The sequence below is a fragment of the Pelophylax lessonae genome (genome assembly GCF_965119305.1).
Source record: "Pelophylax lessonae genome assembly, chromosome: 10".
NCBI classification, from domain to species: domain Eukaryota; kingdom Metazoa; phylum Chordata; class Amphibia; order Anura; family Ranidae; genus Pelophylax; species Pelophylax lessonae.
This window is the reverse complement of record NC_138777.1, coordinates 163607065-163632719: the sequence shown is the minus strand read 5'-3', so window position 1 is coordinate 163632719 and position 25655 is coordinate 163607065. Positions and strand designations below refer to the sequence as shown.

Below are 25655 nucleotides of genomic sequence, written 5' to 3'. Positions count from 1 at the left end.
AAATATGGCCATCACCCACAGATACAGGACCCCCAAGGTTACTTTTTATGCCCTGGAAAGGGTGCACATTCCGGCCAGGGGGGGCGATTGGAACAAGCAGCTTCTCCAGCACGAAATGCGCTGGATTGCTAGACTTGGGGCAACGACCCCCCCTGGCCTGAATGAAATGGAAAGTTATAGACCCTTTTTGGAAGGATTCTTTTCAGGAAAGACGGACTAAAGGTCCTCTTACATACTTTTTTCACATCTATGTTTAAACGTTGATTTTCCTCTATTTTTCTGTTCCCCTTTCCCTCTGTCTGTTCTACATGCTTTGGATGTCTTCCCTGGTAATTCAGGGTTTACATCAAACATTCCCCCTTTCCCCCCCCCCTACCTCTTTGGAGGGTTTTCTTTTAAGTATTCTGAAGATATATAATACCAAGTATCTAACCTTTTTTAGGAAAACACATTTCTCTAAGTGGGTCTATTATTATTGATTCATTTGTAACACTAATGACACATTATATTTACTTTTATGGCACAAATTATGTGATTGCAGGGTGCGACTAACATTTTTTCCTCCAATACATAAAATCAATCAATTATCCCTATATACAACCAAATTCCCCCCCCCCCGTTTTTTTTTTTTTTTTTTTTTTCCCCCCACTTGGTGGGTCCGCTAGCCAGCAGTCCTGAAGTCACAACCATGCCAGTCTGCATGGCTATACATTTTTTCATGGGGAGATTACCCGCAGGTTAGGAGCCTGGCACGGGTGAGACATTTCTCCTAGGGACCCCCAATTCTTCCGGGTGTCCCACTTACATCTGGAGAAATATGCGTTATACAGCTGGATAAATCCCCTACTAGGTTTGTGGGATTTCCATGTCTGAACCCCGGGTGTTCCAGGGGGTAAAACGCTACCACCCGTGCCGGGGCGATATCTGATATGATTTCCCTTTGTTTTAACCGGCATCAGTATTTCCCCTACAATAGGGAATTTGAATATTCTTTAGGTTTCTTTTTAGAATCCTTATATTTTTGAACCTTTTGTTCATATATACACTGCTGGATCTGATCGTTTATTCAGAAATGTCCAATTGCCCTATTGTTCTATGCTTCTCTTGTGTGATACCTACGGACCACCAGAACTATGGGCGGATATGAATCCACACCCATCGGTGAGTTAGGGCGGAAGTCTATCACCGACGGTTGTCCCGTGGAGCGCTCTATGATATACCCAAACCGGATGTGATGTCACCGTCAAAACTCGCGGTATCTCCCGCGATATGAAAAGACGGAAATGACGACATCACAAAATGCCGATCATTAAATTATACGAAATCTCGCGATATTTGATGGGAAGTCACAAGCCTCGGTTTGTTACTCAAGGGAACGCCGAGAGTCAGTCCGGTGAGTGATCTCTCCGTGACAGGATAGGACCGATGTTCCTCTAAGCCTCCCTACAATTCAGTAAGTACATCTCGGGGGATTCTAACTGCTAAAGAGCTGATTGCACTGTAACTAAGGAGGACTTGTTTTCTGTTCCTCACATATTTTAGTGGGTGGATACTATTGGATGCACCAACAGCCCTAGGACCTTAGACCATCTATGCTGGCGGACAGTGCTATTAGATGTTTGTCGCTCTTCTTCCATCAAACGGTATTTATACTCTGCTTTACTGGGGATACCCATTGATGCCATAACACCATGGATGGGCAATTAGATGGACATACTATCTTTATATTTTAGGCGAAGTGAGGTATTGATACCGGAATTATTCTGGAACAGAAGTGCATTCCCCGGTGGACATTGCATCTTCTGAATTTGTCTGGATATTGTGGCTAATTCACCTTAATACTGAGGTAAGGCAATTAAATTGAAACAAACTCACTATTCAGTGGGGATATGCCTTTACTCCATTGATATACACATGAAGGTATACATATATATATATATGATATCCCTATATGTATTCTAGGCTAATGACATCAACCTGAAACTTTGGAATATATACTATATTCTTTCATATATATCCTTGTGGACATTCTATCCATCAAAGTCGCCTGAGACACCATGGTTGTTTCACTTCAATACGGAGGTAAGATACCCTAAATGATAAGGGTTTACTACATACTCCATTTGAGGTTTTTGGACACATTTACTCTGTCTGCTTTTTTAGTGTTTTTCTGTTTCTGTTTTTTCATCTTTTATCAGGGGTCACGACTCATTAAGTCCCAATAGGCACCCCCACTTGAGGACAACTACTGGAAAGGTGTTTGGAATCCTTTCCTTTATTTTAGTCTCGGACAGTACGGACTTATCTCCTCCCTGTTCCTACACACAATTTATAATTTTTTTGGATCATCACAACAGGTGAAGTGATCTGAAATATTTGATATATAGGGAATTTAATCCATCGAACCTGTCTCCCTGATATTGAATTATTATTTGTAGGTAAAGAAGATTTATGACCAAAAATATCTGACTCTAGCTCTTACCTTGCGGGATTTCATTATATCCCCCTTTGGACAATATGTGTGGCTCCGAGCTTCTGCGGGTATGTGAACCTTCACCGAGTGGTATTTTGTGTGTTTTGTGCTTTTTATTTATTTTTATTTATTTTTCTATTTATTTTATTTTATTTTCCCTTCTTTTCCTCTCCTCTTGATTTCTGCTCTTTTAATGGGGTGGAAAACTATGTTTTTGGTATATTTACTGTTAACCAACTAAATGTCATATTCTTGCAATAAGGTGGAATAATATGTTGTCGCAACTGCAAAAAAGTATTGATATGGATGACTTGATATACAATATGTATGTTATTATATTTTGTTTTTGTTTTCTTGGACTTATTTTTGGCATGTGATTATGCTTTCCAGGAAGACATGCAGACTCCCTGAGGAAGATTCTTGTACTACACAATCTCGAAACACGTTGGACTCTGCTATGTATCTGTAACTGTATTGTACCAGTATTTAGATTGTATCACAATTTATTTGGTTGATCCCTTTTACAATCACACTTGTTCTAATAAACTGTATATTTTATTCAATTCTATCTTTCTAATGAGAGATCTTTACTAGTTACCCTTAAAGTCCCACCCTTTTTAGGGGGTTTCCTTTCTTTTCATTATACTGGTAGCTAAGCATGCAGAGAGAAGCTATTTATTTAGAGGAAGTCAGGTGATCTGTGTCCTTTTTCTGGGTGGGTGTGTGAGGAAAAACAAGAAGAGAAAAGACCGGGCGCCGATCTAAGTGTAGCAATAAAAACTTTTAATAGCAATAGCAAGAGTACTACTCACAGGAGTATGTTAAAAACAGGCATCTCAATAGTGGGTGTGCAGAGTTCGTCCGGGGGGTCCTCCAAAAGTCCTGTTGGAACTGGTGCTGCGAGGGATATGCAGCGGCTTCCTGGTGCGGGACGCGCTGATCTCTCTGTGTTGATCCGGCAGCGTGGGTCCGTAGGATGGAGGGCCTATGGAGGGACACCACGGCCCTCCATCCTACGGACCCACGCTGCCGGATCAACACAGAGAGATCAGCGCGTCCCGCACCAGGAAGCCGCTGCATATCCCTCGCAGCACCAGTTCCAACAGGACTTTTGGAGGACCCCCCGGACGAACTCTGCACACCCACTATTGAGATGCCTGTTTTTAACATACTCCTGTGAGTAGTACTCTTGCTATTGCTATTAAAAGTTTTTATTGCTACACTTAGATCGGCGCCCGGTCTTTTCTCTTCTTGTTTTGGCTCATACAGGGTTACTTCACCCTTTACTGGAGGCGGCCATCGAAGTGTTCAGCAAGCCACACCGGACTTTGTACACTGAAGCCCACCTTGCCATACCTAGCTATATGCATAGAAACTGTTTACAGTTCTGATCATCTGATTGCGCCAATCTCTCCTCTCCTCCTGGGTGTGTGAGGAACAGCTGCTGCTGGGTAGGCCTGAAGCCTGAGGCCTAACCATGTGCTCAGGGCTCTGTAAGGGAGAGCCTGCGCACTTTGTGACAACAAGTCCTGAACAGCTTCAAAAAGGCCTTGAAGGCGATCCTTGGACAACCGCAAATTGGAAGGGAAGAACCTTGGCGGGGGCAAGGACCGAAACTCGATCTTGTAACCGGACCTAACCAACTCGAGAACCCATTTGTCTTGGATGAACGAGATCCATGGATCCTGAAAGAAACAAAGATGTCCCCCCACCCGAGAACAGGTGAGGGCGTCCCTTCAGGCAGAGGAGGGCTTCTCCGTGAGGTCGGAGGAACCTGTCTTGGACTTACCACCCCAGGGTCACTTGGGACCCCCTGAAGAAGGTCGAGATGGTTTAGACCCTTTGTCCTGCAACCCCGTGGGACGAAAGGGCCGCTTGTGAGCAGAAAAGACCGGACCACGTTTGCGGCGAAACTCTTTATTCTTAGCAACCTGAGGAAGCAAGGTACTCTTGCCTCCCGTGAGACCCTTAATGATCTGCTCCATGGAGGCTCCAAACAGACAGTCACCCACAAAGGAAAGATCCATCAGAACCTGTTTGGAAGCCTGGTCCGCAGACCAGCATTTCAACCAGATCATGTGGCGTAAAGTCACCGCCATCACCGATGCCCTGCAGGCTAATGGAGCTGCATCCAGGGAGGCATTGCAGATATATTGCAATCCCTGAATTTTTTGCTCCGCCATTTCCTGAGGATGCTGACACTCCTTTAAATCTTGGCGTAATAGCTTTGCTTACTCCGTCAAGGTCTGGGAGACCAAGGTAATGGCAAAAAGATGGCGTACCAGTGCTTCAGCCTTCCTATCTGCAGGGTCCTTAAAGGACGGAGCATCCTCCACAGGCAATAAAGTGGCTTTATTCAATCTAGAAACCTGGGAAGTCCACCACCGGTGGTATCGTCAGTTTCTTTACCAGAGACTCTTCAAAGGGATATCTCCTAGCGAAACGCTTAGGTATCCCAGCCATACGTTTCGGGGAGCCCCATTGACTAGAAACAATCTTGTCGAAATAGGCAGGGAAAGGAAACTCTTTAGTCACTCTGAAAGGTCTGCGGGTGCCATACTTGCACCGGCCTGTCCAACGCAGCATTAGCTGCGTCCTCCATTTTTAAAGTTTCCCACACTGACACAATCAGTGCCTCTACCAGCACTTTTTCCTGCACCGAGTTGGAGGAAAAGGAATCATCCTCACTGTCAGAACCACTCGAGATGCTTGGGATGTGGACCCTGTGGGGTGACTATCGTCCATGGTGGGCACATCCGCCTCAGATTCTGAGGAGGCAGATAAAACAGGAGAGGACAGCAGGCGCTTTTTGGCAGGTCTCTTTTGCAAAACCATGTCCACTTTTGACACTAAAGATTGTAGGACCGCCATCATAGAGTGGGACCCCAAAGATCCCCCTCGGAGAGTGGGTCTGGTGGTGAGACATGTTCGGCCGGCTCCATCCTGGTGCCGCAATGGGAACACAGTGAAAAGTTTCAACAGAGCTGTATTAATATTAAAACCCAAGCAATATTGATGCCTGTGGGACTACAGGTCCCAGAACACTGCAAATAGCCTGACCAGACAGAGAGATACTGCCCCAGGACTCACCACCACCCGCGTCTCCGCCATACAAGGAGCGTGGAGAAAAGGCGATAATTCTCTTGCAGCACGCTGCTCTGACTGAGGAGCGTCTGTGCTGCCACCAGAGGCCGCCTGCTGTCTATAGCGAAATGCAGTTACTAGAAAATGGCTGCTGCGCATGCGCATTAGTTCCGGCCACACCGGTCTTTGGGAAAATGGACCGAGCCACTACCAGTCTACAAGAAAGAGGCCGCCAAGCTGCCGCACATGCCAGACAATGGTGGCACCTGCAGGCATGAGGAATGCCCACCCAAACCCCTCAAAAGACCCACCTGGGACCCCCACAGTACAGTATGCACACCCAGCCCCCTAAAAACCACAGTGACTAGCCGTAGACTACCCACCGCACCCCATCACAGAAAAGAACACCCCTGGATGCCCCCCTTGGGGGGGGGGGATGGGGAAAATGCGAAGGGGGATAGGATGGGGGTGGGAGGGGGGTTGGTAAGGGATGGAAAAACCCCCATTGAGGTCAGATAAAAAAACTAGGGGAGGGCAGCTCACCTGTAAGACCACTGACCCCGGGAGGACCCACACTAGCCCCTAACGTCTCGAGGGAGAAAAGGGGGGGTTACTCACCATACCATTGGAGACTGGGTGGGATTCACTCCATGCAGGTCACCTCCTCATCTTGGAGGGGTGCTGCTGGCCCGAGAAACGCTGCAACTCCGGTCGTGACTAGGTTGTGTGCATCCATGCGAGGTGTCCCACTCGCAAGCCAGTCCCTCCAATGGGGGCATGTCGTGGCCGACCTAGCGTGGAGCTGAGATCTGCACGTGCTCACTGGTCGGACTGGAGTGACCATCAGGATCTAGAATATCCAGTCTGACAGTTGATTGTAGTTCTCACAGGAACAATTAAAAACTAGAAAATAACAAAAGAGAAAAACATCTAGTTGAAAAATGGCAAAAAATGCCAGGAGCAGAGATCCCAGCAAGAAGCTAGGTCCTTACTCCTGACTAGGCAGAAAAAAACGGAATCCTAGAGCAGGAAGTGGGGGTATACCACCTGGGACTGCCCCATGAGCGTAGTTAAAAGTTTTGTAAAATTTGATAACCCTTTTCCGCTTAGTGTCTTACTCCTAGGAAGCGCAGCATAACCCATTCGACTAATGAAGATATGTCGCTGTGTCTGTCAATGAATGAAAGAGAAACATAATTTCCTGCTTGTGTGATTGGCTCACCAATTTTCCTAGAAGTCTACATTAAGGTAAAAGTCAGATTTCTGGCATCCCCTGTAACAAAAATATAATTTTTGGTGAGATTCTCCCAATAGGAACACGTCTAAAGGGATGCAGGCCCAACAGATTTCCTCATTAGTGCTCTGCAGGTAACACAATTGATTGATAATTATGAAACCACTCCCATTAGACCCACTCAGCACAGAGGAACAAACAGTGATTTCTCCAGAATAACAAAATCTGCAACAAAGGTTTTTATAATCCTTGCAATGTTCATCACTCAGAGGGGAATGTTTTTTTTCTCATCAAAAGGTGGAGTTACCCTTTAACTTGTTCAAAAACAATATAGAGGTTGGAAATAGTTCAATCTCAGTGTTTGCTGATGATACAAAGCCAAGCAGGGCAATACCATCACAACAGGATATAGCAACATATTAAAAAGACCTAGCTAAAATAGAGAGGATGGCAGATGAGGATTATTATTGAAAAATATGAAGTATTACATTTGAGTTCTAAAAATATACATACAAGATACTCATTAGTGGGAGAACCTGTGGAGATGGAAAAGGATCTGGGGATCCTAGTAGATCATGCTGCAGGAAGCAAGGCTAGCAGACTACTAGCATGCAGACATGGGAGTAAGTCACACATGTGCAAGTCACAAGCAAGTCTCAAGTCTCAAGCAAGTCCCAAGTTACTGTGGCGAAAAGCAAACAAGTCAAGTCAAGTCCCTGCTAGAAGTCAAGCAAGTCAAGTCATTTATTTTGGTCAAGTCACAAATCAAGTTAAAATACTGATCTACCCCAATTTTCACCTTTAAATCAGTTAAAAGTCAGTGGTCAGGAAAGGTTTTGTTTTATTTTCAACATTAACAAAACTGCTTAGTGCTTTTTTCTTGGCATATTAGAGAAACACTTTGAATGCCCAAACAGCTCAAAATCCTTAGTCTGGTCATGTTTAAACACCACAGTCACTAAAACCATGTTAAGTATTTCCATTGTTAAACAGCCAGTGTCCTTAAAATCAGAACACACTAAGGTGTTTTAAGTGACTGTGGTGTCAGAAACATAACAGACACATTAGTTTTGCTTTAACACATCTTGCTAAAATGCAAATATTTAAAGCGGAGTTCAAGCCATTTCACTCACCTGTCCAACGGTCCAGCGATGCGGCCGCCCGAAGTCTCGATCCTCTCACCCTCGGCGCCGGCATCACTGCTGTGGGCACCCGGCTGTGACAGTTTGCGGCTTCACAGCCGTGTACGCACTGCGCATGCGCGAGTTGCGCTACGCACCGTGATTGGCCGGCAATCTTCTGGGACCTTTGACATGTCCCAGAAGATTGCAGGGAGGGAGGGGGGGAGGAGAACTTCCGCTCAGGGCGCCGCGGCGCTCCGAGCGGAAGTGGGACCGGGTACCTGTCAAAACTAGGTTCCTGCTCCCCCCCCCCAAAAAATGACATGCCAAATGTGGCATGTCAGGGGGTTAGGACCACCTAAAGCGGAAGTTCCACTTTTGGGTGGAACTCCGCTTTAATAACTTACAAAAGTAAAGTCATTTCGAGTCATATGTCTCAAGTCAAAGTCAAGTCTCAAGTCATGAATACCAAGTCAAAGTCAAGTCGAGTCTTTTATTCATTTTAGTCAAGCAAGTCTCAAGTCCTCAAACTGGTGACTTAAGTCTGACTTAAGTAAAGTCATGTGACTCAAGTCCCCCACCTCTGCTAGCATGCATTAAAAAGGGTATTTAGGTATAAAACTATAATTCTACCACTTTACAAAACTCTGGTTTGGCCACATCTTGAGTATGTGGTCCAGTTCTGGTCACCAATCCTGAGGAAGGATGTGTCTGAACTGGAGATAGTCCAGAGTAGGGCAACAAAGCTAATAAGGGGGCTATAGGACCTCACTTATGAAGAACAATTACAAACATTAAACTTATCCATCCCTGGAGAAGAGACACTCAGGAGTGAAAGCTATTGCAATATACCAATTTTTGAATGGTAACTCTAGCATTGGGAGGAAACTATTTAATTTAAGGTCTCTAAAAGAGACACACAGCCACACAATGAAGTTGGATGAGAAGCGGTTCAATCCTAAACTGTGTAAGGGGTTCTTTACTAAAGAGCAGTAAGGATGTGGAGCTCCCTTTCACAGCCGGTGGTGTCAGAGTGTAGAATAATTCAATAAACATTTAGATGTGTTTCTTAGCAAACACAATGTACAGGGATATGGAAAATGGTAGTGGCGTAACTACATACACACACGCACTCTCAAGTTGAACTGGATGGACTGTCGTTATTTAATCCTACCACCTATACTTGCACAACAATAGTTATGATGTAAGTGAGACCCTCCATAAAATAATAAAGGGGCCTGTAGCAGATTTTTATTCTTTCGCTAGTCTGGAAAATATTAAAATATTTGGAAAAGCACAGAGTAAAGAAGCATTGAAATATGCTCTAATTACCATGTTTAGATTCTACCTATAGAGAATATCTGAGTACAGAGGATGATGGTGATCTGTAGGATAAATTAAAAAAGTTTACGTTGTACTGAGAGGTTCCTGGGATATCCTTGAATTCCCCACTGTGCCTCAATGTTGCCAACTGCTGCAAATGCCCAACAGGATCCACACTGCCCCTGTTAATGAAATGGAAGCATTTATGATAAACAGAAAACTATTGCAAATCTTTGAACTTGTGATCAATAGCATTATAACAGCACTTTTTTTTTCTGTCTGAATGAACCCTATTGCATCGGTTTATTACCTGTCTATCCTGCCTGAAAATGTGTTATTTTTCCATGTTCTGTAACAGGCCAAGCTGTCCAGCAAAATTATCAGTTATAGTTATAGGACGTCCTAGTCTCAGCTGCTAAATGGCCAGAGCAGATGTTAATCAACTAGCAAGGTGCACATACTTCAGCCAAATAGATGAAAGAACAGCTTTAAAATGTTTGTAAAGGAATTTTTTTTTTTTAAATAGTAAACAGGTCATACGTACCCGCTCTGTGCGATGGTTTTGCACAGAACAGCCCCGATCCTCCTCTTCTTGGGTCCCCCGCTGGTGCACTGAGCCCCTCTCCCTTGCCAAGTGCCCCAAAAGCAAGTCGCTTGCTTTGGGGGCACTCATGTGTGCTCACTCCTAAGCTGGCTCTCTGTCTCCATAAGGCTGGGTTCACATATGTGCGAACTGAATGCGGGTTTCCTTTTATCCAATACGCATGACCAACTCTCAATGGAGCCAATTCACACAGGTCTGGGGCAGTTACAAAGCAGATTTCAGAAGGGTCCTGTGTGTGTGTTTGGGTCTGCTTCAGGTGTGAATTCAGGCAAAAATTCGGACCTGAATCACACCTGTGGCTGCAAATATGTGAACCCAGCCTAATGCCTCGTACACACACATCGATTATTGGCCGTGAATTTTCGGCCAACGTCCGATCGGCCGATTTTCGGCTTGTTAGTATGATGCTTTCGACAACCGACTCCGAATTTTCGGCCGAATAAAATCTGGTGTGCAGGCTATAAAATTTTTGTTGGCCGTCAACACAATGGCCGATTTTCGTGCAGTCAGTACAGATTTCGGCAGACAAAAATCTGATGAGCAAGACTGGGCATGCTCAGAGAAGAAAAAACACACAGAAAGTAAACCAGCACATGACATCACTTCTGAAGTTGATTTTTGTTGGCCGAGAAAATTCGTGTGCAGTCTAGAGCACATTCCAACCAACAAAACACAACTTGGACAAAAGACGGCCGATCGGTCGGCCGATAATCGTTGCGTGTGTACGAGGCATTAGACACACAGTACGGCTCAGCCCCGGCCACTACACCCGCCTCACTGGCTGTGATTGATGGTAGCGAGAACCAATTGCTCCTGCATCTCAGCAAATGAAGCGAGGGACACCCGGGACTCCTACCTCTAGGTGCCTAACAAATGGCCTGAACTTGAACCGTTTAATGGATATTAGCATTGGTCCCAGACAATGATGTCACTGGCTAATGTGCAGTACTCTCTGTATTTTTAGAACACTGAGTGTGTCATGACTGCAGAGAGCGCCAATGCCGCGACGATGACTCCAATGGCCAGAGATCGTGAATTTGGAGAGAAAACTGGGTGAAGATGGAATCGCCAGGAGCAGTGACAGCTCAGTGCTGGAGACCTCTGATTCAAAGGTAACTCTGTCATAATGTGCTAGTATGGGGTGCATACTAGGACATTGTGGCAAAAACCTGCAGGGTAGCCAATTAAAATGTTGAATATTTATATATTTTTTTATTATTTATATTTTTACATTCTTTATTTATAGACATCAACAAGTTTGCATGAGTGTGAGAAACAGGTTATGATGCAGCTTACGCCAAAGGCATTCCGTGTTGACAAAAGACATATACAGTATCTCACAAAACTTAGTACCCCTCACATTTTTGTAAATACAGTATTTTATTATATCTGTTCATGTGACAACACTGAAAAAATGACACTTTGCTACAATGTAAAGAAGTGAGTGTTTAGCTTTACAGTGTAAATTTTCTGTCCTCTCAAAATAGGGCTACTAAATCTCTCTCTATGATTCTAGGCTAGCTCTCTAGGTACTCTGTGCCATGAGATTGGTCCCAGTATGTGGGGAACTGGTCACTAGTGAAGGGGCCAAGCATAACCCCCCTTCACTACCAGAGCATTCATTGCCCATGACAAGTCATCCATTTCCTGGCTGTTTGGCTGTATTAACAATTGACACTAATATGGTAGTTGTTAATGATGACAGTATAACCTCCTTAGGACAACTTCTCTGCTCATTAGACTTCTGTACTTTATCTTCTCTAAACTCCCTAGTCCCCTGTTGTAAGCCCTGTTCTTTTTATATACCTAAAATGCACCCCTTTAATGACTTCAGACCAGGCAATTTAAATAAACAACAAAGGTTCTTTACTGAGGTAGTTAAATTAGACATTTGAGCAGTACTTTGAACAGTGGAAACCCTGACTGGGCTCTCCCCAATGGATGGGTCAGACCAACAGCATACCAGGTAGATTTTTTAGTCTTTGCCCAGCTATCCCTCTAGGGCACTCACGAGTCCCTAATTATAAGGTAGGACCTGCAGGGGGCAGTAACCTTCCTAAAAAGAGCAGGAAAACCTGGCGGCAGTGTTAACCATTCCTTCCCAGGAGTGGACCCTCCAGCTCAACAGGTCAACCAAGGACACGATGCAATAAACCTACATTGTAGTAATGGTTCCTATACCCCAATACAACTGAAATAACCAACCCCAGAGCAGATAATACAACACAAGAATACCTTTGACATAGACAGAACATTTTGAAAGTACCTGCTTACAAGCTGGCCATAGATGATTTGTTTTTTTTTTGTTCAGCCAGAAGGCTGAACAAATATAAAAAGGACAGATTTCTCTACCCACACAAGCAAATGATAGACCACAACTAGAGCACTGTATTCTGATAGCAGATTCTAAGGATCAACTTCTCTCAAACAAAAATGGCTACAGATGGATCAAAAATTGACTGGTGCCTGCTGAACGGACCAAATTTCGATCCATGTATGGCCAACTTAAGAGTTAAGCCTCGTACACACGCAACGAATTTCCGCTGACCGCTCGTCCGTCTTTTGTCCAGAGTGGTGTCTGTTGGTTGGAATGTGCTCTAGACTGCACACGAATTTTCCCGCACCACAGAATTCTACTTCAGAAGTGATGTCATGTGTTGGATTGCTTTGTATGTGTTCTTTCATCTCTGAGCATGCCTAGTCTTGCTCATAAGATTTTTCCCCATCGAAATCTGTACTAATGAGGCGAAAATCGGACGTGTTTTGACAGAGGACAAAAATTTTATAGCCTGCACACCAGGATTTTTTCGGCCGAAAAGTCGGAGTCGGTTGTCGAGAGCACCATACCAACAAGCTGAAAATCGGCGGACGAAAATTCCCGGCCGAATTTCCACTCGTGTGTACGGGCCTTTCTGCTCTAGAGAAACTTTCCCCTTGAATAATGGGAGAATAAAATTGGGAAGAGGGGTGAGAAGGTTAGACCTTTCAATTAGTTACATTTAAAAAAAAAAAAAGGTATCAAAATATATTAAAAAAAAAAAAAAACCTTGCCCCAACTACAATGAAAAGGCAAAATTTGGAAGGGGGTTGTGGGCAGGTTTAAGCTTACTTAGGAATAGGCTGGACTTTAGAAGTATATTTATAAACCATTAAATATCCGAGTTACAAAACATTCCCTGCAGATGAATCAGATGCACCAGGAAGATACATCTGCAGGGAAGGTTTTATGAAGGTCACATTTTATAAATATACCCCTAAGTCTTCGGTCACACTAAATCTAACTTTTAAATTTTGTGACTTGAAGCCGCATGATTTCAAAGTCTCATGTCAGTGCAATTTTAGGTGGGACTTGGAAGAAATCTGTGTGACTTCATTCACAGGTGTCTATGCAAGTTGTACCTGAACTTGCAAAAAATTAGTGCAGGAACTACTTTTAAAATCGCACCGATTTGACGGCTTCCATTGCGGACAATAAGGTGCGACTTGTCATGAAATTTGAAACTTTCAAATCGCATGACAAGTCGCATCGGTGTGACCGGGGATTAATCTGTTTTGTTGTTTATATCTTTCAGGTTAACGGCTGATAATCTCCAGCAGAAGGCACAGAATGGAGATGTCTCCAGACTTTTCTCAGAGCCTGCTCCAAGCACAGCCTAACAAATGTCTTCACTGTTGAAAGGAGCGTTGGCACAAGTTGGGCTTTAACAGCATCAGTAAAGTATGTTTTATTCCATTTCCTTAAACTAACAGACATTTCTTACCTGATCTTTCACTTCTGAAATAACTCCCATTTTCCTCCAATCACGACTGAATGGAAATGTAGCTCTTGTTACTGCTTGCTTTAGATTGGATAAATCCATACCAATACTGGCTTTTTTCCCATGACTCTTAAATTCTTCAGCTATGGAAAAAGTACAAATTACAATCAGTTTCCTGGAACTAGGGCTCTTTCACACACTGAGTCCGTTGGACGGACTCCGCTTTTCTCAGCGGGGGATTGATTCGCTGATCCCCAGCTGAGCAGGAGGATGACAGCTGTGTCTCTGCGCTGTGTGCGGAGACACAGCTGTCAGTTCCCCATGCATCTATATGGGGGAAATTGGATGGGAACGGACCGTCGGTCTGTTCTCATCCGATCCCATCCGATCCGATCCGCTGGACGGATGGAAAATATGGTTTCCATCCGTCCAGATTTGACAGATCGGATCGGATGTCAGAGGACATGTCTCTGCTGACATCCGATGGCCCATAGGGATGCATTGGGGGACCGTTCAGATCCGCCAAAAAAAACGTGTGAAAGGGGCCTAAGAGTCTTAACTGGTAAATCTACACTGAGCAAGGTAATAAATGGTATTACTTTCTTACAACATCCTTCTTTCATTGATGGATATAAACATGGGCTACTAGTCAGATTACTAGAAATGCAATGAACAAAAAGACTATGTCAAGAGTAATTTATCACTATGAATACAGAATTGTTTGTTACTAGCTATATCCCATATGCTATTCATAAATAGTGTTGAGCGAACACGGACTGTATTATTCGTGTTCGTACCGAATAATTGGATTTTTTGGACACGGACACTTTACTGTATGTTCGGGTAAAAATCCGTGTTCGGTCGTTTTATTTCCGGGTTTTGCATGCTTTGGCGCTCTTTTCATGGCGGGCTTTCAACAGCCAATCAACAATCGTTTAACTGGTGTGCCTTAAGCCATCCCAGCCATGCCTGCAAATGTCTTAGTAGCTGTGATTGGCCGTCTGAAGCATGTGACCAAGTCTTTATAAGTTCGAGGCAGCCGCAGCGGCGTCATTATGCTGCTTATATCAGGGACAGAGCACACATCAACGTGCTGGCTGCTGATTAGGGAAAGATAGGCAGGAAAAAACCATTTGTGTCCGGATAGAATTGAGGGACAGGTCGGAGTGTTTAGGCAGGGCGAGTTGTAGGCATTTTAGGGATAGAGTCTGCTGAATTATAGGGTCAGTGTCTTCTACAAACTACAATCGATATTGCTGTGTGGGGGGTGGGGTGAATCTGCACTCAATCCTGATCTACGATCTCTTCTCAATCCTGTTAGGGACAGAGTCTGCTGAATTTTAGGGAAACTGTGTTCTACAAACTACAATCGATATTGCTGTGTGGTGTGGGATTGGAGATAGGCAGGTGTCAGTGATCCACATCCATTTTTCTGTGTGTGAGCTGCAGTGAACACAATCTTTTTGGGCTGCAGTGAACACAATCTTTTTGGGCTGCAGTGAACACAATCTTTTTGGGCTGCAGTGAACACAATCTTTTTGGGCTGCAGTGAACACAATCTTTTTGGGCTGCAGTGAACACAATCTTTTTGGGGTGCAGTGAACAAAATCTTTTTGGGGTGCAGTGAACACAATCCTTTTTGGTGTGCAGTGAACACAATCTTTGTGGGGTGCAGTGAACAAAATCCTTTGTGGGGTGCAGTGAACACAATCTTTTTGGGGTGCAGTGAACAAAATCCTTTTTGGGGTGCAGTGAACAACATCCTTTTTGGGGTGCAGTGAACACAATCTTTTTGGGGTGCAGTGAACAAAATCCTTTGTGGGGTGCAGTGAACACAATCTTTTTGGGGTGCAGTGAACACAATCTTTTTGGGGTGGAGTGAACAACATCCTTTTTGGGGTGCAGTGAACAAAATCCTTTTTGGGGTGCAGTGAACAAAATCATTTTTGGGGTGCAGTGAACACAATCTTTTTGGGGTGCAGTGAACACAATCTTTGTGGGGTGCAGTGAACACAATCTTTTTGGGGTGGAGTGAACAACATCCTTTTTGGGGTGCAGTGAACAACATCCTTTTTGGGGTGCAGTGAACACAATCTTTTTGGGGTGCAGTGAACACAATCTTTGTGGGGTACAGTGAACAGAATCTTTGTGGGGTGCAGTGAACACAATCTTTGGGGGGTACAGTGAACACAATCTTTTTGGGGTGCAGTGAACACAATCTTTGTGGGGTGCAGTGAACACAATCTTTTTGGGGTGGAGTGAACAAAATCATTTTTGGGGTGCAGTGAACAACATCCTTTTTGGGGTGCAGTGATCAAAATCCTTTTTGGGGTGCAGTGAACACAATCTTTTTGGGGTGCAGTGAACAAAATCCTTTGTGGGGTGCAGTGAACAGAATCTTTGTGGGGTGCAGTGAACACAATCTTTGGGGGGGTACAGTGAACACAATCTTTTTGGGGTGCAGTGAACACAATCTTTGTGGGGTACAGTGAACAGAATCTTTGTGGGGTGCAGTGAACACAATCTTTGGGGGGTACAGTGAACACAATCTTTTTGGGGTGCAGTGAACACAATCTTTGGGGGGTACAGTGAACACAATCTTTTTGGGGTGCAGTGAACACAATCTTTGTGGGGTGCAGTGAACACAATCTTTGGGGGGGTACAGTGAACACAATCTTTTTGGGGTGCAGTGAACAACATCCTTTTAGGGTGCAGTGAACACAATCTTTGTGGGGTGCAGTGAACAACATCCTTTTAGGGTGCAGTGAACACAATCTTTGTGGGGTACAGTGAACAGAATCTTTGTGGGGTGCAGTGAACACAATCTTTGGGGGGTACAGTGAACACAATCTTTGTGAGGTGCAGTGAACACAATCTTTGTGGGGTGCAGTGAACACAATCATTGTGGGGTGCAGTGAACTCAATCTTTGTGGGGTACAGTGAACACAATCTCATACTTCTGAAGATTTGAGGGTGCTGCCTGTTCCATACTCCCCCTACTCCTCATCTAGCCTTTTAGGGGTACAAACAATAGTAATTGGGGCCTAGTGTGGTTGTGTACGTGTGATATACATACACTTTTTTTGGATCATATTTTCTATTCCGCTATTTAATCAAAAACCTTTGGGGATCAGTTAAATTGGGGGATAGTCTGTGTTGGTACGTGTGAGAGAGATCCACCTTTCCAAGTTGTTGGGGTTCATCTCATACTTCTGAAGGTTTGAGGGTGCTGCCTGTTCCATACTCCCCCTACTCCTAGCCTTTTAGGGGTACAAACAATAGTAATTGGGGCCTAGTGTGGTTGTGTACGTGTGATATACATACACTTTTTTTGGATCATATTTTCTATTCCGCTATTTAATCAAAAACCTTTGGGGATCAGTTAAATTGGGGGATAGTCTGTGTTGGTACGTGTGAGAGAGATCCACCTTTCCAAGTTGTTGGGGTTCATCTCATACTTCTGAAGGTTTGAGGGTGCTGCCTGTTCCATACCCCCCCTACTCCTCATCTAGCCTTTTAGGGGTACAAACAATAGTAATTGGGGCCTAGTGTGGTTGTGTACGTGTGATATACATACACTTTTTTTGGATCATATTTTCTATTCCGCTATTTAATCAAAAACCTTTGGGGATCAGTTAAATTGGGGGATAGTCTGTGTTGGTACGTGTGAGAGAGATCCACCTTTCCAAGTTGTTGGGGTTCATCTCATACTTCTGAAGGTTTGAGGGTGCTGCCTGTTCCATACCCCCCCTACTCCTCATCTAGCCTTTTAGGGGTACAAACAATAGTAATTGGGGCCTAGTGTGGTTGTGTACGTGTGATATACATACACTTTTTTTGGATCATATTTTCTATTCCGCTATTTAATCAAAAACCTTTGGGGATCAGTTAAATTGGGGGATAGTCTGTGTTGGTACGTGTGAGAGAGATCCACCTTTCCAAGTTGTTGGGGTTCATCTCATACTTCTGAAGGTTTGAGGGTGCTGCCTGTTCCATACCCCCCCTACTCCTCATCTAGCCTTTTAGGGGTACAAACAATAGTAATTGGGGCCTAGTGTGGTTGTGTACGTGTGATATACATACACTTTTTTTGGATCATATTTTCTATTCCGCTATTTAATCAAAAACCTTTGGGGATCAGTTAAATTGGGGGATAGTCTGTGTTGGTACGTGTGAGAGAGATCCACCTTTCCAAGTTTTTGGGGTTCATCTCATACTTCTGAAGATTTGAGGGTGCTGCCTGTTCCATACCCCCCCTACTCCTCATCTAGCCTTTTAGGGGTACAAACAATAGTAATTGGGGCCTAGTGTGGTTGTGTACGTGTGATATACATACACTTTTTTTGGATCATATTTTCTATTCCGCTATTTAATCAAAAACCTTTGGGGATCAGTTAAATTGGGGGATAGTCTGTGTTGGTACGTGTGAGAGAGATCCACCTTTCCAAGTTTTTGGGGTTCATCTCATACTTCTGAAGATTTGAGGGTGCTGCCTGTTCCATACCCCCCCTACTCCTCATCTAGCCTTTTAGGGGTACAAACAATAGTAATTGGGGCCTAGTGTGGTTGTGTACGTGTGATATACATACACTTTTTTTGGATCATATTTTCTATTCCGCTATTTAATCAAAAACCTTTGGGGATCAGTTAAATTGGGGGATAGTCTGTGTTGGTACGTGTGAGAGAGATCCACCTTTCCAAGTTGTTGGGGTTCATCTCATACTTCTGAAGGTTTGAGGGTGCTGCCTGTTCCATACTCCCCCTACTCCTAGCCTTTTAGGGGTACAAACAATAGTAATTGGGGCCTAGTGTGGTTGTGTACGTGTGATATACATACACTTTTTTTGGATCATATTTTCTATTCCGCTATTTAATCAAAAACCTTTGGGGATCAGTTAAATTGGGGGATAGTCTGTGTTGGTACGTGTGAGAGAGATCCACCTTTCCAAGTTGTTGGGGTTCATCTCATACTTCTGAAGGTTTGAGGGTGCTGCCTGTTCCATACTCCCCCTACTCCTAGCCTTTTAGGGGTACAAACAATAGTAATTGGGGCCTAGTGTGGTTGTGTACGTGTGATATACATACACTTTTTTTGGATCATATTTTCTATTCCGCTATTTAATCAAAAACCTTTGGGGATCAGTTAAATTGGGGGATAGTCTGTGTTGGTACGTGTGAGAGAGATCCACCTTTCCAAGTTGTTGGGGTTCATCTCATACTTCTGAAGGTTTGAGGGTGCTGCCTGTTCCATACCCCCCCTACTCCTCATCTAGCCTTTTAGGGGTACAAACAATAGTAATTGGGGCCTAGTGTGGTTGTGTACGTGTGATATACATACACTTTTTTTGGATCATATTTTCTATTCCGCTATTTAATCAAAAACCTTTGGGGATCAGTTAAATTGGGGGATAGTCTGTGTTGGTACGTGTGAGAGAGATCCACCTTTCCAAGTTGTTGGGGTTCATCTCATACTTCTGAAGGTTTGAGGGTGCTGCCTGTTCCATACCCCCCCTACTCCTCATCTAGCCTTTTAGGGGTACAAACAATAGTAATTGGGGCCTAGTGTGGTTGTGTACGTGTGATATACATACACTTTTTTTGGATCATATTTTCTATTCCGCTATTTAATCAAAAACCTTTGGGGATCAGTTAAATTGGGGGATAGTCTGTGTTGGTACGTGTGAGAGAGATCCACCTTTCCAAGTTTTTGGGGTTCATCTCATACTTCTGAAGATTTGAGGGTGCTGCCTGTTCCATACCCCCCTACTCCTCATCTAGCCTTTTAGGGGTACAAACAATAGTAATTGGGGCCTAGTGTGGTTGTGTACGTGTGATATACATACACTTTTTTTGGATCATATTTTCTATTCCGCTATTTAATCAAAAACCTTTGGGGATCAGTTAAATTGGGGGATAGTCTGTGTTGGTACGTGTGAGAGAGATCCACCTTTCCAAGTTGTTGGGGTTCATCTCATACTTCTGAAGGTTTGAGGGTGCTGCCTGTTCCATACCCCCCCTACTCCTCATCTAGCCTTTTAGGGGTACAAACAATAGTAATTGGGGCCTAGTGTGGTTGTGTACGTGTGATATACATACACTTTTTTTGGATCATATTTTCTATTCCGCTATTTAATCAAAAACCTTTGGGGATCAGTTAAATTGGGGGATAGTCTGTGTTGGTACGTGTGAGAGAGATCCACCTTTCCAAGTTTTTGGGGTTCATCTCATACTTCTGAAGATTTGAGGGTGCTGCCTGTTCCATACCCCCCTACTCCTCATCTAGCCTTTTAGGGGTACAAACAATAGTAATTGGGGCCTAGTGTGGTTGTGTACGTGTGATATACATACACTTTTTTTGGATCATATTTTCTATTCCGCTATTTAATCAAAAACCTTTGGGGATCAGTTAAATTGGGGGATAGTCTGTGTTGGTACGTGTGAGAGAGATCCACCTTTCCAAGTTTTTGGGGTTCATCTCATACTTCTGAAGATTTGAGGGTGCTGCCTGTTCCATACCCCCCCTACTCCTCATCTAGCCTTTTAGGGGTACAAACAATAGTAATTGGGGCCTAGTGTGGTTGTGTACGTGTGATATACATACACTTTTTTTGGATCATATTTTCTATTCCGCTATTTAATCAAAAACCTTTGGGGATCAGTTAAATTGGGGGATAGTCTGTGTTGGTACGTGTGAGAGAGATCCACCTTTCCAAGTTGTTGGGGTTCATCTCATACTTCTGAAGGTTTGAGGGTGCTGCCTGTTCCATACTCCCCCTACTCCTAGCCTTTTAGGGGTACAAACAATAGTAATTGGGGCCTAGTGTGGTTGTGTACGTGTGATATACATACACTTTTTTTGGATCATATTTTCTATTCCGCTATTTAATCAAAAACCTTTGGGGATCAGTTAAATTGGGGGATAGTCTGTGTTGGTACGTGTGAGAGAGATCCACCTTTCCAAGTTGTTGGGGTTCATCTCATACTTCTGAAGGTTTGAGGGTGCTGCCTGTTCCATACTCCCCCTACTCCTAGCCTTTTAGGGGTACAAACAATAGTAATTGGGGCCTAGTGTGGTTGTGTACGTGTGATATACATACACTTTTTTTGGATCATATTTTCTATTCCGCTATTTAATCAAAAACCTTTGGGGATCAGTTAAATTGGGGGATAGTCTGTGTTGGTACGTGTGAGAGAGATCCACCTTTCCAAGTTGTTGGGGTTCATCTCATACTTCTGAAGGTTTGAGGGTGCTGCCTGTTCCATACCCCCCCTACTCCTCATCTAGCCTTTTAGGGGTACAAACAATAGTAATTGGGGCCTAGTGTGGTTGTGTACGTGTGATATACATACACTTTTTTTGGATCATATTTTCTATTCCGCTATTTAATCAAAAACCTTTGGGGATCAGTTAAATTGGGGGATAGTCTGTGTTGGTACGTGTGAGAGAGATCCACCTTTCCAAGTTGTTGGGGTTCATCTCATACTTCTGAAGGTTTGAGGGTGCTGCCTGTTCCATACCCCCCCTACTCCTCATCTAGCCTTTTAGGGGTACAAACAATAGTAATTGGGGCCTAGTGTGGTTGTGTACGTGTGATATACATACACTTTTTTTGGATCATATTTTCTATTCCGCTATTTAATCAAAAACCTTTGGGGATCAGTTAAATTGGGGGATAGTCTGTGTTGGTACGTGTGAGAGAGATCCACCTTTCCAAGTTTTTGGGGTTCATCTCATACTTCTGAAGATTTGAGGGTGCTGCCTGTTCCATACCCCCCCTACTCCTCATCTAGCCTTTTAGGGGTACAAACAATAGTAATTGGGGCCTAGTGTGGTTGTGTACGTGTGATATACATACACTTTTTTTGGATCATATTTTCTATTCCGCTATTTAATCAAAAACCTTTGGGGATCAGTTAAATTGGGGGATAGTCTGTGTTGGTACGTGTGAGAGAGATCCACCTTTCCAAGTTTTTGGGGTTCATCTCATACTTCTGAAGATTTGAGGGTGCTGCCTGTTCCATACCCCCCCTACTCCTCATCTAGCCTTTTAGGGGTACAAACAATAGTAATTGGGGCCTAGTGTGGTTGTGTACGTGTGATATACATACACTTTTTTTGGATCATATTTTCTATTCCGCTATTTAATCAAAAACCTTTGGGGATCAGTTAAATTGGGGGATAGTCTGTGTTGGTACGTGTGAGAGAGATCCACCTTTCCAAGTTGTTGGGGTTCATCTCATACTTCTGAAGGTTTGAGGGTGCTGCCTGTTCCATACTCCCCCTACTCCTAGCCTTTTAGGGGTACAAACAATAGTAATTGGGGCCTAGTGTGGTTGTGTACGTGTGATATACATACACTTTTTTTGGATCATATTTTCTATTCCGCTATTTAATCAAAAACCTTTGGGGATCAGTTAAATTGGGGGATAGTCTGTGTTGGTACGTGTGAGAGAGATCCACCTTTCCAAGTTGTTGGGGTTCATCTCATACTTCTGAAGGTTTGAGGGTGCTGCCTGTTCCATACTCCCCCTACTCCTAGCCTTTTAGGGGTACAAACAATAGTAATTGGGGCCTAGTGTGGTTGTGTACGTGTGATATACATACACTTTTTTTGGATCATATTTTCTATTCCGCTATTTAATCAAAAACCTTTGGGGATCAGTTAAATTGGGGGATAGTCTGTGTTGGTACGTGTGAGAGAGATCCACCTTTCCAAGTTGTTGGGGTTCATCTCATACTTCTGAAGGTTTGAGGGTGCTGCCTGTTCCATACCCCCCCTACTCCTCATCTAGCCTTTTAGGGGTACAAACAATAGTAATTGGGGCCTAGTGTGGTTGTGTACGTGTGATATACATACACTTTTTTTGGATCATATTTTCTATTCCGCTATTTAATCAAAAACCTTTGGGGATCAGTTAAATTGGGGGATAGTCTGTGTTGGTACGTGTGAGAGAGATCCACCTTTCCAAGTTGTTGGGGTTCATCTCATACTTCTGAAGGTTTGAGGGTGCTGCCTGTTCCATACCCCCCCTACTCCTCATCTAGCCTTTTAGGGGTACAAACAATAGTAATTGGGGCCTAGTGTGGTTGTGTACGTGTGATATACATACACTTTTTTTGGATCATATTTTCTATTCCGCTATTTAATCAAAAACCTTTGGGGATCAGTTAAATTGGGGGATAGTCTGTGTTGGTACGTGTGAGAGAGATCCACCTTTCCAAGTTGTTGGGGTTCATCTCATACTTCTGAAGGTTTGAGGGTGCTGCCTGTTCCATACCCCCCCTACTCCTCATCTAGCCTTTTAGGGGTACAAACAATAGTAATTGGGGCCTAGTGTGGTTGTGTACGTGTGATATACATACACTTTTTTTGGATCATATTTTCTATTCCGCTATTTAATCAAAAACCTTTGGGGATCAGTTAAATTGGGGGATAGTCTGTGTTGGTACGTGTGAGAGAGATCCACCTTTCCAAGTTTTTGGGGTTCATCTCATACTTCTGAAGATTTGAGGGTGCTGCCTGTTCCATACCCCCCTACTCCTCATCTAGCCTTTTAGGGGTACAAACAATAGTAATTGGGGCCTAGTGTGGTTGTGTACGTGTGATATACATACACTTTTTTTGGATCATATTTTCTATTCCGCTATTTAATCAAAAACCTTTGGGGATCAGTTAAATTGGGGGATAGTCTGTGTTGGTACGTGTGAGAGAGATCCACCTTTCCAAGTTTTTGGGGTTCATCTCATACTTCTGAAGATTTGAGGGTGCTGCCTGTTCCATACCCCCCCTACTCCTCATCTAGCCTTTTAGGGGTACAAACAATAGTAATTGGGGCCTAGTGTGGTTGTGTACGTGTGATATACATACACTTTTTTTGGATCATATTTTCTATTCCGCTATTTAATCAAAAACCTTTGGGGATCAGTTAAATTGGGGGATAGTTTGTGTTGGTACGTGTGAGAGAGATCCACCTTTCCAAGTTGTTGGGGTTCATCTCATACTTCTGAAGGTTTGAGGGTGCTGCCTGTTCCATACTCCCCCTACTCCTAGCCTTTTAGGGGTACAAACAATAGTAATTGGGGCCTAGTGTGGTTGTGTACGTGTGATATACATACACTTTTTTTGGATCATATTTTCTATTCCGCTATTTAATCAAAAACCTTTGGGGATCAGTTAAATTGGGGGATAGTCTGTGTTGGTACGTGTGAGAGAGATCCACCTTTCCAAGTTGTTGGGGTTCATCTCATACTTCTGAAGGTTTGAGGGTGCTGCCTGTTCCATACTCCCCCTACTCCTAGCCTTTTAGGGGTACAAACAATAGTAATTGGGGCCTAGTGTGGTTGTGTACGTGTGATATACATACACTTTTTTTGGATCATATTTTCTATTCCGCTATTTAATCAAAAACCTTTGGGGATCAGTTAAATTGGGGGATAGTCTGTGTTGGTACGTGTGAGAGAGATCCACCTTTCCAAGTTTTTGGGGTTCATCTCATACTTCTGAAGATTTGAGGGTGCTGCCTGTTCCATACCCCCCCTACTCCTCATCTAGCCTTTTAGGGGTACAAACAATAGTAATTGGGGCCTAGTGTGGTTGTGTACGTGTGATATACATACACTTTTTTTGGATCATATTTTCTATTCCGCTATTTAATCAAAAACCTTTGGGGATCAGTTAAATTGGGGGATAGTCTGTGTTGGTACGTGTGAGAGAGATCCACCTTTCCAAGTTTTTGGGGTTCATCTCATACTTCTGAAGATTTGAGGGTGCTGCCTGTTCCATACCCCCCCTACTCCTCATCTAGCCTTTTAGGGGTACAAACAATAGTAATTGGGGCCTAGTGTGGTTGTGTACGTGTGATATACATACACTTTTTTTGGATCATATTTTCTATTCCGCTATTTAATCAAAAACCTTTGGGGATCAGTTAAATTGGGGGATAGTCTGTGTTGGTACGTGTGAGAGAGATCCACCTTTCCAAGTTGTTGGGGTTCATCTCATACTTCTGAAGGTTTGAGGGTGCTGCCTGTTCCATACTCCCCCTACTCCTAGCCTTTTAGGGGTACAAACAATAGTAATTGGGGCCTAGTGTGGTTGTGTACGTGTGATATACATACACTTTTTTTGGATCATATTTTCTATTCCGCTATTTAATCAAAAACCTTTGGGGATCAGTTAAATTGGGGGATAGTCTGTGTTGGTACGTGTGAGAGAGATCCACCTTTCCAAGTTGTTGGGGTTCATCTCATACTTCTGAAGGTTTGAGGGTGCTGCCTGTTCCATACTCCCCCTACTCCTAGCCTTTTAGGGGTACAAACAATAGTAATTGGGGCCTAGTGTGGTTGTGTACGTGTGATATACATACACTTTTTTTGGATCATATTTTCTATTCCGCTATTTAATCAAAAACCTTTGGGGATCAGTTAAATTGGGGGATAGTCTGTGTTGGTACGTGTGAGAGAGATCCACCTTTCCAAGTTTTTGGGGTTCATCTCATACTTCTGAAGATTTGAGGGTGCTGCCTGTTCCATACCCCCCCTACTCCTCATCTAGCCTTTTAGGGGTACAAACAATAGTAATTGGGGCCTAGTGTGGTTGTGTACGTGTGATATACATACACTTTTTTTGGATCATATTTTCTATTCCGCTATTTAATCAAAAACCTTTGGGGATCAGTTAAATTGGGGGATAGTCTGTGTTGGTACGTGTGAGAGAGATCCACCTTTCCAAGTTGTTGGGGTTCATCTCATACTTCTGAAGGTTTGAGGGTGCTGCCTGTTCCATACTCCCCCTACTCCTCATCTAGCCTTTTAGGGGTACAAACAATAGTAATTGGGGCCTAGTGTGGTTGTGTACGTGTGATATACATACACTTTTTTTGGATCATATTTTCTATTCCGCTATTTAATCAAAAACCTTTGGGGATCAGTTAAATTGGGGGATAGTCTGTGTTGGTACGTGTGAGAGAGATCCACCTTTCCAAGTTGTTGGGGTTCATCTCATACTTCTGAAGGTTTGAGGGTGCTGCCTGTTCCATACTCCCCCTACTCCTAGCC

At 43.6% G+C, this 25655-nt stretch overlaps 1 protein-coding gene across 1 annotated transcript in view; it reads right to left on the bottom strand.

The window, feature by feature from the left end:
- Nucleotides 1-25655, bottom strand: part of CTSW (cathepsin W) — a 133283-nt gene that overhangs the window by 47544 nt on the left and 60084 nt on the right. The window contains exons 4-5 of the mRNA XM_082269650.1: nt 13601-13740; nt 9324-9417 (exon numbers count right to left, since the gene is read on the bottom strand). Of these exons, the coding sequence (XP_082125776.1) occupies nt 9324-9417; nt 13601-13740 (234 nt within the window). The remainder of the gene's footprint in view (nt 1-9323; nt 9418-13600; nt 13741-25655) is intronic.